We start from the raw sequence: 16498 nt of genomic DNA, 5'->3' as shown, positions 1-16498 counted from the left end.
TCAGTGGCCTATCACCATTCAAGACTAAAACAAAAATATAATGGGTCCCTACTGTGTGTCACGCACTGTACCAGGTGCCAGGATATTTACCCAAAGCCCTGGCAACCCAAAAACACAATGCAAAAGGATATATTAGAAAAATAAATATTCAGTATCAATATCCTACTAACCTTAACTTTTCAGCTGTACTTGGTCATGAAGTCTTACTTTACAAGGTAATTGCTATTGTAAAAAAGGGATAAGTCATTAATAGTCTCACTCTCCAGATGTTATTTGATATATGATCTAAATTATGTAACATTCAACACAGTGTGCACTTTGAACTCGTAAGCGGAAAAACTATCTGCAGACAATATGCATTCTAATCCTTGAAATAAATGTGCCCACAATCATAGTTTAAGACAGAGTAGTTATGCTTATCATGCTTTAATGCAGCTGAATTTCAGGAGAGGAGCTAAGAAATTTATAGAAACTAGAGAAACTATGATGGTTTGGCATTAATGTAGTTAAGTGACCTCTTGAACTTTAAACTTCCACATCACAGTATGAAATTGGTTCTAAGATAAGAAATGGCATAAATTCTCTCCTAAGGACAGCCCTGAATCTCTGATTGCCTAGAGGCTCAATCAGCTGGAGACCATGGCGTTCGATGGTACTTGGAAGGTAGACCGAAATGAGAACTATGAAAAGTTCATGGAAAAAATGGGTAAGGGCTTAATACTTTAACGGCTTGTTCTTTTGTTTCTCACAGACATCTTTCTAACTCCTTCTAAACCTTAAGGCTTAGAGAATGACACCTGTTGTGGCGGTGCGGATTGGGAATGGTTGATGGTTCAGAGTAGCAAAAACCATATTCCCACTTCTTACATTGGAAAGAATACGCTGCCTCACCACTGGAAGAAAAGATTCTTGGGTGCTATTCTCTGAAACACAAAAAACTTCCAGATATGTTTCATTCACGTTAACTGCTGATTGAAAATTGACAGTTTTTTTGTTTAGGAAGTAAAATATGGCAGTGTGTAATGATAACTTCCAGACTTTAAAACATTAAATTCTAGGGAATGGAAAAGCAAAGTCCATAAAATAAAGCAATGAAAGAGATTCTATCAAAAGTCACAGCTCTGAATAAATGAGACTTAATTCTCTTTTCCTCTGACTTATAATAAATTTGGCTATAATGTTTGCTAATTTTCTCATTTTTGAGACAGTCGGAAATGCCACAAAAGACAGAGAATTATGAAGTTCAAAATTTTAAAGCCATTATGGAAAGCAAAAGGACATTAAAAAAAAAAAGAGTACCATACATGTGGAATTAAAGTTGTATATCCTTATAAATATATAAATATACTTTTTAAATCCTTCACTTGACACTCCTGGAATTTGGTTTACTTAACACTGAAACAAAAATATTGATAATTTTTTAAAAATTACTCAGTTCTAAGATTCAACAATTCTTGCTTCATTTAATTTTTCTTAAGTTTTGGAAAAATAGTTTGATATGATTGAGCCTGAACTTTTTCTACAGAAGCAATCTGAATGCTCTTGTGCAAAGGCAATGCTATCAGGTTTTCCTCCCCCCTCAAAATATTAATTGATGAATTAACTAGTTAAAACAGAACTTGGAAAAGTAAGCATTTTCCATGGCATTTTTTTACTTCATTTCCTTAAATCTCTTTCCCTTTGCAGGTATTAACATGGTGAAAAGGAAGCTTGCATCTCATGACAATTTGAAACTGATAATAACACAAGAAGGAAATAAATTCACAGTCAAAGAATCAAGCACTTTTCGAAACACTGAAATTGTGTTTGAGCTTGGTGTCACTTTTAATTATAGCCTCGCAGATGGAACTGAACTCACTGTAAGTAATTTTTTATAAGCAAGGCATTCCTGATTTTTCTACACAATACTAAAATAATCTCTGCTTTCTGTCATTGGATGGTTTAATTAATGTAGGTCTCTTTCATTTACTGAAGCAGCCAATGGAGTTTATCCACATTATATATCAAACAAGTTAGCAGAGTAGTTAAACATAACTTTTTGATTTTCATACACATCTGTAAAGGATTAAACAATAAGAATTAGAAAAATATCTTTGAATGACTGAGTGTACACCTCTTCATAAAGAAAACTAAAGTTCAGTGTTTTCAACTTTACATATCTGACAGCAACAAAAGCTTTTAGAGTTATCTAACTTAAACATAATAGACATTTACTTAATGTAACTGAAATAATACAATAAATGAATAAATTAGTGAATTAATGTGTGATCAAATGGAAAGGTCTAATGCTACAATCTAGGTCATTGGGAATTCAACTTTTAATATTTGATATAAAATTTTATGGAGTCACATTTTTCAACTGATTTTTGAAAAACTTTTTTGCCCTTAGCATTTTTCTGGTTAAATTAAACGTGTTTGCAATGACAATTACACTGTCAAATATTTTATCAATTGTGGTTATATTTTAATTACTGCAACAATTACATAAACTAAAACAAGCACAAGCTTGTTAGCTTCTCCATGAAACTAATATGAACTATGGCTAAATTTAGAACACTCTTTTTAATGTGAAAGGTTTAGAAAAAAGAAGCCCTGATGATCTGCCTTAAAATCTGGCATTTGGAAACAACTGAGTGAGGACAGCATGATGGTTACCAGCACATACTCTAGAGCCCAATAACCTAGGTTCAACCCTGGTTTTGTGACTTTAGGTAAATTACTGTATTTCAGTTTTCTCATCTGTGAAATGGAGATAATATTTACTTCATAGGGTCATAGTGAAGTTTGAAGAAGTAGATCTGTAGGCCTCAAAACAGGGCCTGACACATGTAAGACCCTAAAAAATGCTATTTTATTTATTTATTTTTTTAAATTTTACATAGGGGGCTTGGAGCCTAGAGGGAAATAAACTTGTTGGAAAATTCAAACGGGTGGACAATGGAAATGAACTAAATGCAGTCCGAGAAATTATAGGTGGTGAAATGGTCCAGGTGAGTGGTTATTATAGTTATTTTCCAAAGACAAAAATAATCACATAGCAATGATTTTATTTTGGGGGTTGTTGAGTTATATCATCAATAAATAGACTATTACTTTTCTCATTAATCTTACTGATTTTTAAAATACATATATTTTCTGATGCATATATATGTCAATACATTGAGCTTATTTTAACTAAAAATGTGACTAAAAACCAAAACGTGTTTTTAAATGGATGTATCCTGTATCTGTATAAAGTGTTGTTATCAGGTACAAGAAAAAAAAACTATAAACTTATTTCAAAGCTATAATACTACTAATATTTTTCTTAATATAGCCTTTAATCTTAATGGCAAATTCTTCTATGTTTGTTAACACATTTCAGACTTATGTATATGAAGGAGTGGAAGCCAAGAGGATCTTCAAAAAGGAGTGAGCATTGTTCCTGGAGCAGAGCCCAGAACACATATTAGATGGAAAATCTATACTGAACCAGAACTTATTTTCCTCTCCTCACCAAGTATAAAGTTGCTGACTGATTAGTCCTTTTATTAAACATTAGCCAATGGCTTATATTTCCAGTCTTGCTAAAGCAAAACACATAAAAGCTAATTAGGATTTAATTTGTTTTACATTCTCTAAGATGTGCATTTATTGGTGTTCTAAAAGAATTTGTGACATTTTAAAAAACAGATGAATAAATATTGTTCCCACATTGCTTTGTAAGTCGTCTCTCCTTCAAAAAAGAAAAAAGCTATGCAGCATATGCATTGATAGATGGTTTTGGTTTTTTTCCCACATTTGGTAAACTAAAAACATACATTGCATGGAGGTCTTTAAAATCTTGTACTGGTGGTAAATATTTTCCTTAGTAACATTTATTATGAAAATAATATATATTCAACCAGAAAATTTAGAGATAAAAAAGCAAATGAAAAATAAATATTTCCATAAACCCATAATCCAGAGATAATCACTATTCTGATTTTAATAGATACCCTCCCAGTCCTCTTCTCCCAGTGTGGATTTGTATATTTCCCCATACATACCACTTTGAATAATCTGACAGGAAACAAATGATGTACTAGGGTAAAGAACTGTATTATATTTTTCTACATTGTCAGTGATTCCTAGACCTGGGTAAGCATCAGGATCATCTGAGAAACTTAAGAAATGTTTGCATGCTTAATCTCCACTGTTATCCTATTAGATCAGAATTTCTGAAAATAGAACCAGGGATTTTAGAAAACTCTCAAGTGATTCTGATGCAGCAGGTACACTAACCAGTCTTTGAGAAAAAGTGGGCTATCAGATACCAAAAGTGTCACCTTCAAGTGTCATCCCCCCTTTACTCATAAACACATACACTGACAGATTTTCAGGGCCTCAAAAGTTTTCTTTCACTCATACGCTCACATGATATACTATTTTATGTATTTCAAGCAATTGCATTTTAGGTGGTTGTGTATTACAGGGCACAGAGGGTGGTCAATTTTTTAAGCATTTAACTCTACGGACTTTTGTTTTGACTAATTATTTTTCACACTGGTGAAGGTAACAGCTAATATTTATATAGTTCTTACCAAGTTCCAGGTATCATTCTAAGTTGTATATAAACATGGCAGATACATTACAACGTGGGAAGAAAAATGTTGGCGCACATGATGAAAATGAATAGATTAGAGAATATGTAATCTTTTGCAAAAACAAGAACTTAAATCCACTGTTCATTTTATAACTTCATTAAAAACTTCACATTGAAAATAGTAATTATTTAGATTTTTCACACACTTTTTAAAAATAAAGGTTCAAAGTGCTTCTACCTCTCTGATCTTATCTACGTATGTGAAATAGGAAAAGGGCAGGTATTAATCTCACCTGAAAGTGGAGAAACTAAGGCACAGACAAGTTTATTAGCTCATCTAATGTTGTACAGAGTCCATGAGGAACACAGGAATTAAATGTAGGTCTTGACTTTTAGTCCAGTACATTATGATCTATGCTATTACTCAGCCTATTATAAACAAAAATATCTTAAGGAAAAAAAAGTCCCTTAATTCCTTAGTGGCACCCAAGAATAGCACTCCAAATGAGTCAGGTCAGACTGTAAAAATGGCAATTAAGTGGTTAGGCACTTATCTATTTCTAGCCTCACTGCAGGCTCACTTTTTTTTTTTTTTTTTTTTACAATTTATATCCTTTCTAGCATTAAATCTCCACTATTTATTAGTATTGGAGAGCAGCCTATTGTTTGCTAAGTGACTACCATTGCTATAACCCCTCTTTGGGAAACTGACCTTGATATCATGCCAATTTGATTGACCAAGAGAGGGTGCCTGACCCAAGAGCAGCCAATCTAACACAGTTTGGCCAGTTTATGTTCCTTCTCTCTGCAGAAGGAACAACACAATGAACTGAACCTAGAAGAACCTCCCTTTAGGGAGTTTGAATGTGAGAAATACACAGTAATTGGTAGAAAAAGGTTTACGGAATTCCCTGGCATCCGGTGGTTAGGACTCCAAGCTTTCACTGCCGAGGGTGCGGGTTTGATCCCTGGTTAGGGAACTAAGATCCCGCAAGCCACGCAGCACAGCCAAAAATAAAAAAATAAAATAAAAATTTAAAAAAAGTTTTAAAAAGGTTTAAAGAGGGCAGGCAGTAAGTAAAAGCCATGAGTATGCAAAGCTATGAACAAGCAGGAGCCACAGGGTAAATCGCAGAGCAGAGGAGCAGTTAGAAGCAGCTGGGGTAGTAAACGCTGAAATATTTACACATGAAATATGGTATCTGGGGTCTCCTTCAAATTGCTTCCTCCTCAATCTAAGGTCAGGGAGGTAGTGGGGAGGAGTATAGAAGAAACAAGATTGGTCACAAGTTGACAACTGTTGCAGCTGTTGAAAAGTGCTCGACCCATGCTGACACGTGATAGGTTCATGGGGTACCTAGCAGGAACATGGTAATTCATTAAACTTCTCTCCCTACTTTTGTATGTATTTGATATTTTCCACAACAAAAGGTTAAAAATTTTAACACATTTCATTTCCATTGCTATCACCTTGGTCAGTCACCATTTATCTTTCCCTTGATTACTCTAATAATCCCTAAAAAGTCTCCTACTTTCTTTCTACCTTCCTTACTCCGCCCCCTTAGTCTCTTTTTCAACACAGCGTCAGAACGATCCTTTAAAAATCTAAATCAGATCATGTCACTCCTTTACACAAAATACTGCAATGTCTCCCATTTCATTCAGAGAAAAAGCCAATGTCCTTACAATGGCCTGCAAGATCCTATGTGATCAGATCCCCTATTACCTATCTGACATGTGTTCCTGTTTTCATGGAATATCTGGAGGAAGAATGTTTCAGGTGGAGGAAATACCCTGGAGCAAAGGCCCTAAGGCAAGAGCAAGGTTGGTAAATTTGAAGAACATGGATTACCTCGTAAGAGTCCCCAAGATCATCCAGAGATGATGAAAAACAAGATCGATGTTCAGGAGATACAGGCTGACTCAGTCTTCCTAGAACTCAGAAATGATGTGGTAAAAAAGGAATGGGTTTTAGAATAACCTAGACTTACCTAAACACTTACCTTTCCAGTTACTAACTAAAATTCAAGTTCTGAGCCTCAATTTTTCTCACTTGAAAAATAGGGAAAATAGCAATGATTTTCTGAGAGTGTTGTCAACTGAGGTATTATATATAAAACACCTAGCACAGTGCTCAGCACATAGCTGGTACTCAATAAATGTTACTAAGTAATATGAACCTGTGCCCTACTCTTGAAGAGAAAACAGAGCAAAGTCTGGCTTAGGTAGAGGGGAAAACTTTTCTTAAAATATCCCTCACAGGGCCTGCGTGGTAGATGGAGCCTTGGCTGGTAGAGCTTTGGGCAAGTCACTTCACCTCTTTGGAATTTAGTTCAATCATCTTTAAAATGAGTTAACTGGACCAGATGATCTCTAGTGCTAAGATCCAGTGCTGAGATTCTGTATCTGAGTAACAGTCAGTGACTCCTCCTTTAAGTAGCCCCTTGGGTATGTATCACAGGGAGATGTTGCAATGACAGAGGGTGGGGTGGGGAAAAGGAGATATCTTCTAAATTCTTAAGCCTGGCTTGCTTCATGGGTGTGTGACCTGTGCAGGCTCAGAAGGGCTGTGCGCTTAATTTAATGCTCTGCTGCTAGTGTCTCAAAATTCTCAATAAATTTTGAACAGGAAGACCTGCAAATTATGTAGCCAGTCCTGTTCCTAGATGACTGTGAATGAGTAAGTATAAAAGATATTTTCCTGTGATTAATTAGAGACTGGCAGTAAGACATCCCTGGGCACCTGAAGAGAGGTGACTAGGCAGGTAAGATAGTTGTCTGGGATAGAACTGAAGTGGGAGGAGGTTTTGTGGGGATCAGGAGGAAAGGATGATGATGCATGAACATGTCAAAGTACAGTTGACCCTTGAACAACAGCAGGGGTTAGAGGCGCCACCCGCTCCCCAGTCGAAAATCCAAGTATTACTTTACAGTTGGCCCTCCGTATCTGCAGTTCCGCAACCACGAATTCAACCAACCGATCGCTTAGTATGTATTATTGAAGGAAATCCATGTATAACTATAGCATAAGACTGCCATCTACTGGTTAATGATATGAATTCTTTCAAAGATTTCCAATGCAAGGTCTTTGCATTTCAGTATCTAGAGGGTTCCAGAAAGGTTTGACATACTATATTGTACAGTTTGAAATAATTATTAAATGCTTCCTCAGTTCCAACTTCCAAAATAATCAGAGGTAATACAAAGACTCCTTTTCTGTTTTCCTGAACAGTTCCCTAAGGCTGCTTTCATTTGTTCAACAAAAAATAATTTTTAAAAAGTACTATGTGCCAGGTATCAAGTATTCAATGATGAACGCCATTGGTAGAGATATTTAGGTCATTAAGAACTTCATCAAATAGATTCAAATTCTCAGGTTCATCCCGGGTCTGAATCAGAATACCTAGAATAGCATCATCTTCAAAACTGGATGGTCATTTAGGGGTAGGGTTATGCTTTCATTCAATGTGTGCTAATATGCAGGGTGATGTTCAGGCCCAATGACCAATGTTCAGGCTACTGGCTTGAACAGACATTATTGGAGAATTGACTGGAAAAGAAGAGTAAGCGAGGCTGTGATAGAAGATGAAGGAAGTTAGGGGCATGGAGCAAACTAATAGTCACAGATAAAGAACAGTTTTCCAGGGGGATTCTCTCATCCATAAGGATCCCCACTGAGAATTCCACCAGAATAAAGGGTTACCAGAAGTCCTCTCTTCTACAATATCTAGATTACCAGGAAGAAAAGAGGGAACTTAAATACTCGTCCAGTCACTAGTGGTTAGGACCACTGTGAAGGGAGAAGAGTAGTAGAAATCTAAAGAAGGGTGAGGAAGATCTCTCAGGATCTCTGCCCAGTTTTAAGGCCACATCCTTCATATTACAGGTAGTGTAACTGGTTCTTTTCAAATAATTCTGATATACTCACTACACTGACTGTAGAAAATATCTGAGAGCCAAAGAATAATACTCTCCCTCCACTCAAAAGCAAACAAGAAAAAGTCCTTTAGGTAAACGATTATATACTCAATGCCATTTCTTGTTTTGCTTTAGGTAATTTTTTAAACATCAAGATAACAAGGATATCAAAGGACATAAATGTGACACTGAACTTCCTCTCTTTAACATATCCTTAGGGCAGAAAAACCTGAGTGAGGATGGGGCTTATTTCACACTCCCAGACCCCACTGAGTACTCATCCTGTGTTCCCATAGCACAATGTGCTCACCAATATCATACCATTTTTCTGCCTTCAGTTTGCTTGCCTGTCTCCTCTAGTCTGTGACCTCCGTGAGGGCAGAACAGTCTTATATCTATACCCCTCCCCCCAATATATCCCTTTAACACATAGTAAACATTAATAATTGCAGTGGAGTAAATTAAAGGGGCATGCTGGACAGTCTCAGACTCAGCAAGCCAGCCTTCCCATCCTATATTCTGAGAACTTACACACAGAAGCTCTACTGAAGGAATCAGCCCCAGCTGTTTTTATACACAGATAACCTTATTCTGAACCAGATCAATGCTATCTTGGCCATAACAGATAAGGCCACTTGCTCCAAGGGCAGTCAATCTATATACTTAAGAACAGCCTATGAGAATTTTATCCAAGACCAATAATTCTAATTAGCTAAACCAGTTAGGGTCTGATTCTTGGGAATTTGACTTCAATACACAGAAAAAGTCATCAGCTAGTAATGATGGTTACAATGATGGGAACAAAATTTGCCACTCCAAAATGTATCTCTTTGGCATTATGATTAATTTAGGCTGATTATCTTTAGGAAACAGAAGACTCAGAAGGTCTTTCTTTTTACTTCCCTCTTAGCTGCCTAAAATATTTAAAGAAAGGGCTTATTCCCAGAATAGAGGTATCATCAGAAATATCTGCAAAGAATATGGGCTAGATGTGGTGGGGGAAACTCAGTGGGGCCTAGGGACCAGAGTTCACCCAAAAGGGGCCTAGAGACCAGAGCCCACCCAAAAGGGGCCTAGGGACCAGAGTCCGCCCACAAGGGGCCTAGGGGCCAGAGTCCACCCACAAGGGGCCTAGGGGCCAGAGTCCGCCCACAAGGGGCCTAGGGGCCAGAGTCCGCCCAAAAGGGGCCTAGGGGCCAGAGTCCGCCCACAAGGGGCCTAGGGGCCAGAGTCCACCCAAAAGGGGCCTAGGGGCCAGAGTCCGCCCAAAAGGGGCCTAGGGACCAGAGTCCACCCAATGTGCCATTTTCTCTGCAGGGCCCAGCAAACATTTGTTTATCAAACATTTGCTTTTTCATCTCCATGAGCATTGCCTTCCTCCCCTTTGAAGTCCCAACATCCTCTTTTAACTCTAGCTGAAGATGGCATTTATGGTGTGCTTTGGGCCATTTTGGCAAGTTACTCCATTTTCCTGGGTCTCTCCTATGTCTACATGTTATTTAATTTTTGTTTGATTTTCTCCTGCTAATCTGTCTCATGTCAGTTTAATTCTTGGACCAGCCAGAAGAACCTAGATGGGTAGAGGAAAATTTCTTCCTCCCAGACAATGGGCAAAAGTAGAAAGGCACAGAAGGAAAGGCAGACAACAGAGGCCATGAGGCAAAAGGGATCATGTTGAGTTCTAGTAAACAGAACCTGGATAGAAGAAAAGAGGGTGAAATAATAGCTTCTTAGAAATGGAAATAATGAATTATTGCTTCTGATGAATAAAAATATAACTTGTTCACTATAGCTTCCTTGAATCCTGAGTGGCCAAGAGTACATATTTCTTAAACAAATATGAATTAAGCTCCTACCAGGTGACACATATGACATGACTTTTACAGGTAAACAAATCTATTTGGTTCACATGGATATTTGAATCCAGCTCAGAAACATAGCATCCAGAGTTTGAAGATTGACATTAAACAAGTAAAAACAATTGTGATAAGCATTACAAAGAAGTAATGTAGGCTCTCACAGAAACACATAGTATCTTGAATTATATTTTCCATTGGCCTATCTTTGCTAAGTTGCCTGATTATACAGCCTTTCCTGAATTCTAGGAGGCCTAACTTACATTTGACATTCTTTTCATCCTTTTTTCACTTGTAACCATACATAAAAAGGCTACTTCCCAGGATCTACAAAATCTTCAAAATACAAATTGGCTCCAAATTCAAAGAGAAAATTGTAAAATCTAAGTAAGTAAATGTTTTATCTGCAAAACATAGCACTAATTCGAACACACTACAATGCAACTCTTACTACCAATACAAGGTAACATGTACCACGTTTACAATGTGCCAGACATTGTTCAAAATGCTTTATAAAAATCAACTCATGGGCGGAGCTTCAAGATGGTGGAAGAGTAAGACGTGGAGATCACCTTCCTCCCCACAAATACATCAGAAATACATCTACATGTGGACCAACTCCTACAGAACACCTACTGAACGCTGGCAGAAGACCTCAGACCTCCCAAAAGGCAAGAAACTCCCCATGTACCTGGGCAGGGCAAAAGAAAAAAGAAAAAACAGAGACAAAAGAATAGGGACGGGACCTGCACCAGTGGGAGGGAGCTGTGAAGGAGGAAAGGTTTCCACACACTAGGAAGCCCCTTCGCGGGCGGAGACTGCAGGTGGCGGAGCGGGGAAGCTTCGGAGCCATGGAGGAGAGCGCAGCAACAGGGGTGCGGAGGGCAAAGCGGAGAGATTCCCGCACAGAGGATCAGTGCCGACCAGCACTCACCAGGCTGAGAGGCTTGTCTGCTCAACCGCCGGGGCGGACGGGGGCTGGGAGCTGAGGCTCGGGCTTCGGAGGACAGATCCCAGGGAGAGGACTGGGGTTGGCTGCGTGAACACAGCCTGAATGGGGCTAGTGCGCCACGGCTAGCTGGGAGGGAGTCCAGGAAGAAGTTTGGAGCTGCCAAAGAGGCAAGAGACTTTTTCTTGCCTCTTTGTTTCCTGGTGCGCGAGGAGAGGGGATTAAGAGCGCCGCTTAAAGGAACTCCAGAGACGGGCGTGAGCCGCGGCTATCAGCGCGGACCCCAGAGACAGGCATGGGACGCTAAGGCTGCTGCTGCAGCCACCAAGAAGCCTGTATGCGAGCACAGGTCACTCTCCACACCTCCCCTCCCGGGAGCCTGTGCAGCCTGCCACTGCCAGGGTCCTGTGATCCAAGGACAACTTCCCTGGAAGAACGCACGGCGTGCCTCAGGCTGGTGCAACATCATGCTGGCCTCTGCCGCTGCAGGCTCGCCCCGCATCCATACCCCTCCCTCCCCCCGGCCTGAGTGAGCCAGAGCCCCCGAATCAGCTTTAACCCCGTCCTGTCTGAGTGAAGAACAGACGCCCTCAGGCGACCTACACGCAGAGGCGAGTCCAAATCCAAAGCTGAACCCCGGGAGCTGTGTGAACAAAGAAGAGAAAGCGAAATCTCTCCCAGCAGCCTCAGGAGGAGCAGATTAAATCTCCACAATCACCTTGATGTACCCTGCATCTGTGGAATACCTGAATAGACAACGAATCATCCCAAATTGAGGAGGTGGACTTTGGGAGCAACGATATATATATATTTTTTCCCTTTTTCTCTTTTTGTGAGTGTGTATGTGTATGCTTCTGTGTGTGATTTTGTCTGTATAGCTTTGCTTTTACCATTTGTCCTAGGGTTCTATCTGTCCGTTTTTCTTTTTTTTTTTTTTCTAGTATAGTTTTTAGCACTTGTTATCATTTGTGGATTTGTTTTTTGGTTTGTTTGCTCTATTCTTTCTTTCTTTTTATTACTTAAAAAATTTTTTTTATAATTATCTTTTATTTTTTATTTTAATAACTTTATTTTATTTTACTTCATTTTATTTTACTTTATCTTCTTCTTTCTTTATTTCTTTTTTTCTCCCTTTTATTCAGAGCCATGTGGATGACAGGCTCTTGGTGCTCCAGCCAGGCGTCAGGGCTGTGCCTCTGAGGTGGGAGAGCCAAGTTCAGGACACTAGTCCACAAGAGACCTCCCAGCTCCACCTAATATCAAATGGCGAAAATCTCCCAGAGATCTCCATCTCATTGCCAAGACCCAGCTCTACTCAATGACCAGAAAGCTACAGTGCTGGACACCCTATGCCAAACAACTAGCAAGACAGGAACACAACCGCATCCATTAGCAGAGAGGCTGCCTAAAATCATAATAAGGCAACAAACAACCCAAAACACACCACCAGACGTGGACCTGCCCACCAGGAAGACAAAATCCAGCCTCATCCACCAGAACACAGGCACTAGTCCCCTCCACCAGGAAGCCTACACAACCCACTGAACCAACCTTAGCCAACGGGGACAGACACAAAAAACAACGGGAACTACGAACCTACAGCCTGCGAAAAGAAGACCCCAAACACAGTAAGTTAAGCAAAATGAGAAGACAGAAAAACACACAGCAGATGAAGCATCAAGGCAAAAACTCACCAGACCTAACAAATGAAGAGGAAATAGGCAGTCTACCTGAAAAAGAATTCAGAATAATGACAGTAAAGATGATCCAAAATCTTGGAAATAGAATGGAGAAAATACAAGAAACGTTTAACAAGGACCTAGAAGAACTAAAGAGCAAACAAACAGTGATGAACAACACGATAAATGAAATTAAAAATTCTCTAGAAGGGATCAATAGCAGAATAACTGAGGCAGAAGAACGGATAAGTGACCTGGAAGATAAAATATTGGAAATAACTACTGCAGAGCAGACTAAAGAAAAAACAATGAAAAGAATTGAGGACAGTCTCAGAGACCTCTGGGACAACATTAAACGCACCAACATTCGAATTATAGGGGTCCCAGAAGAAGAAGAGAAAAAGAAAGGGACTGACAAAATATTTGAAGAGATTATAGTTGAAAACTTCCCTAATATGGGAAAGGAAATAGTTAAACAACTCCAGGAAGCACAGAGAGTCCCATACAGGATAAATCGAAGGAGAAACACACCGAGACACATATTAAACAAACTATCAAAAATTAAATACAAAGAAAAAATATTAAAAGCAGCAAGTGAAAAACAACAAATAACACACAAGGGAATCCCCATAAGGTTAACAGCTGGCCTTTCAGCAGAAACTCTGCAAGCCAGAAGGGAGTGGCAGGACATATTTAAAGTGATGAAGGAGAAAAACCTACAACCAAGATTACTCTACCCAGCAAGGATCTCATTCAGATTTGACCAAGAAATTAAAACCTTTACAGACAAGCAAAAGCTGAGAGAGTTCAGCACCACCAAACCAGCTTTACAACAAATGCTAAAGGAACTTCTCTAGGCAGGAAACACAAGAGAAGGAAAAGACCTACAATAACAGGCCCAAAACAATTAAGAAAATGGTAATAGGAACATACATGTTGATAATTACCTTAAATGTAAATGGATTAAATGTTCCAACCAAAGGACATAGACTGGCTGAATGGATACAAAAATAAGACCCATATATATGCTGTCTACAAGAGACCCACCTCAGACCTAGGGACACATACAGACTGAAAGTGAGGGGATGGAAAAAGATATTCCATGCAAATGGAAATCAAAAGAAAGCTGGACTAGCAATTCTCATATCAGACAAAATAGACTTCAAAACAAAGACTATTACAAGAGACAAAGAAGGACACTACATAATGATCAAGGGATCAATCCAAGAAGATATAACAATTGTAAATATTTATGCACCCAACATAGGAGCACCTCAATACATAAGGCAAATACTAACAGCCATAAAAGGGGAAATCGACAGTAACACAATCATAGTAGGAGACTTTAATACCCCACTTTCACAAATGGACAGATCATCCAAAATGAAAATAAGTAAGGAAACACAAGCTTTAAATGATACATTAAACAAGATGGACTTAACTGATATTTATAGGACATTCCATCCAAAAACAACAGAATACACATTCTTCTCAAGTGCTCATGGAACATTCTCCAGGATAGATCATATCTTGGGTCACAAATCAAGCCGTGGTAAATTTAAGAAAATTGAAATCGTATCAAGTATCTTTTCCAACCACAACGGTATGAGACTAGATATCAATTACAGGAAAAAAGCTGTAAAATATACAAACACATGGAGGCTAAACAATACAGTACTTAATAACCAAGAGATCACTGAAGAAATCAAAGAGGAAATCCAAAAATACCTAGAAACAAATGACAATGAATACACGATGACCCAAAACCTATGGGATGCAGCAAAAGCAGTTCTAAGAGGGAAGTTTATAGCAGTACAATCCTACCTTAAGAAACAAGAAACATCTCAAATAAACAACCTAACCTTACACCTAAAGCAATTACAGAAAGAGCAAAAAAACCCCAACATTAGCAGAAGGGAAGAAATCATAAAGATCAGATCAGAAATAAATGAAAAAGAAATGAAGGAAACGAGAGCAAAGATCAATAAAACTAAAAGCTGCTTCTTTGAGAAGATAAACAAAATTGATAAACCATTAGCCAGACTCATCAAGAAAAAAAGGGAGAAGACTCAAATCAATAGAATTAGAAATGAAAAAGGAGAAGTAACCACTGACACTGCAGAAATACAAACGATCATGAGAGAGTACTACAAGCAACTATATGCCAATAAAATAGACAACCTGGAAGAAATGGACAAATTCTTACAAATGCACAATCTTCCGAGACTGAACCAGGAAGAAATAGAAAATATGAACAGACCAATCACAAGCACTGAAATTGAAACTGTGATTAAAAACCTTCCAACAAACAAAAGCCCAGGACCAGATGGCTTCACAGGCGAATTCTATCAAACATTTCGAGAAGAGCTAACACCTATCCTTCTCAAACTCTTCCAAAATATTGCAGAGGGAGGAACACTCCCAAACTCATTCTACAAGGCCACCATCACCCTGATACCAAAACCAGACAAAGATGTCACAGTGAAAGAAAACTACAGGCCAATATCACTGATGAACATAGATGCAAAAATCCTCAACAAAATACTAGCAAACAGAATCCAACAGCACATTAAAAGGATCATACACCATGATCAAGTGGGGTTTATTCCAGGAATGCAAGGGTTCTTCAATATACGCAAATCAATCAACGTGATACACCACATTAACAAACTGAAGGAGAAAAACCATATGATCATCTCAATAGATGCAGAGAAAGCTTTCGACAAAATTCAACACCCATTTATGATAAAAGCCCTGCAGAAAGTAGGCATACAGGGAACTTTCCTCAACATAATAAAGGCCATATATGACAAACCCACAGCCAACATTGTCCTCAATGGTGAAAAACTGAAACCATTTCCACTAAGATCAGGAACAAGACAAGGTTGCCCACTCTCACCAGTATTATTCAACATAGTTTTGGAAGTTTTAGCCACAGCAATCAAAGAAAAAGAAATAAAAGGAATCCAAATCAGAAAAGAAGAAGTTAAGCTGTCATTGTTTGCAGATACTATACATAGAGAATGCTAAAGATGCTACCAGAAAACTACTAGAGCTAATCAATGAATTTGGTAAAGTAGCAGGATACAAAATTAATGCACAGAAATCTCATGCATTCCTATACACTAATGATGAAAAATCTGAAAGTGAAATAAAGAAAACACTCCCATTTACCATTGCAACAAAAAGAATAAAATATCTAGGAATAAACCTACGTAAGGAAACAAAGGACCTGTATGCAGAAAATTATTAGACACTGATGAAAGAAATTAAAGATGATACAAATAGATGGAGAGATATACCATGTTCTTGGATTGGAAGAATCAACATTGTGAAAATGACTCTACTACCCAAAGCAATCTACAGATTCAATGCAATCCCTATCAAACTACCACTGGCATTTTTCACAGAACTAGAACAAAAAATTTCACAATTTGTATGGAAACACAAAAGACCCCGAATAGCTAAAGCAATCTTGAGAAAGAAAAACGGAGCTGGAGGAATCAGACTCCCAGACTTCAGACTATACTAC

General features: G+C 38.4%; 1 protein-coding gene across 1 annotated transcript; it reads left to right on the top strand.

Moving 5' to 3' along the window:
* The first annotated feature begins 639 nt into the window (after nt 1-639).
* On the top strand, nt 640-3415 carry FABP2 (fatty acid binding protein 2). Its single transcript, XM_068542327.1, has 4 exons — nt 640-706; nt 1687-1859; nt 2883-2990; nt 3365-3415. The coding sequence occupies exons 1-4, from the start codon at nt 640-642 to the stop codon at nt 3413-3415; spliced, it is 399 nt and encodes a 132-aa protein (XP_068398428.1).
* Nucleotides 3416-16498: the final 13083 nt, after the last annotated feature.

The sequence above is a fragment of the Eschrichtius robustus genome, chromosome 4 (assembly GCF_028021215.1).
Source record: "Eschrichtius robustus isolate mEscRob2 chromosome 4, mEscRob2.pri, whole genome shotgun sequence".
NCBI classification, from domain to species: Eukaryota; Metazoa; Chordata; class Mammalia; order Artiodactyla; family Eschrichtiidae; genus Eschrichtius; species Eschrichtius robustus.
The sequence above is the reverse complement of the archived record's forward strand: the minus strand, read 5'-3'. Positions and strand labels throughout refer to the sequence as shown.

What these genes read in the sequence shown, in the direction of transcription:
- FABP2 (XM_068542327.1), top strand. Translation starts at nt 640, where the DNA reads ATGGCGTTCGATGGTACTTGGAAGGTAGACCGAAATGAGAACTATGAA. An exon ending in AAAGTTCATGGAAAAAATGG is followed by an intron (nt 707 to 1,686) that starts GTAAGGGCTTAA and finishes TTCCCTTTGCAG; the next exon opens with GTATTAACATGGTGAAAAGG. An exon ending in CAGATGGAACTGAACTCACT is followed by an intron (nt 1,860 to 2,882) that starts GTAAGTAATTTT and finishes AATTTTACATAG; the next exon opens with GGGGCTTGGAGCCTAGAGGG.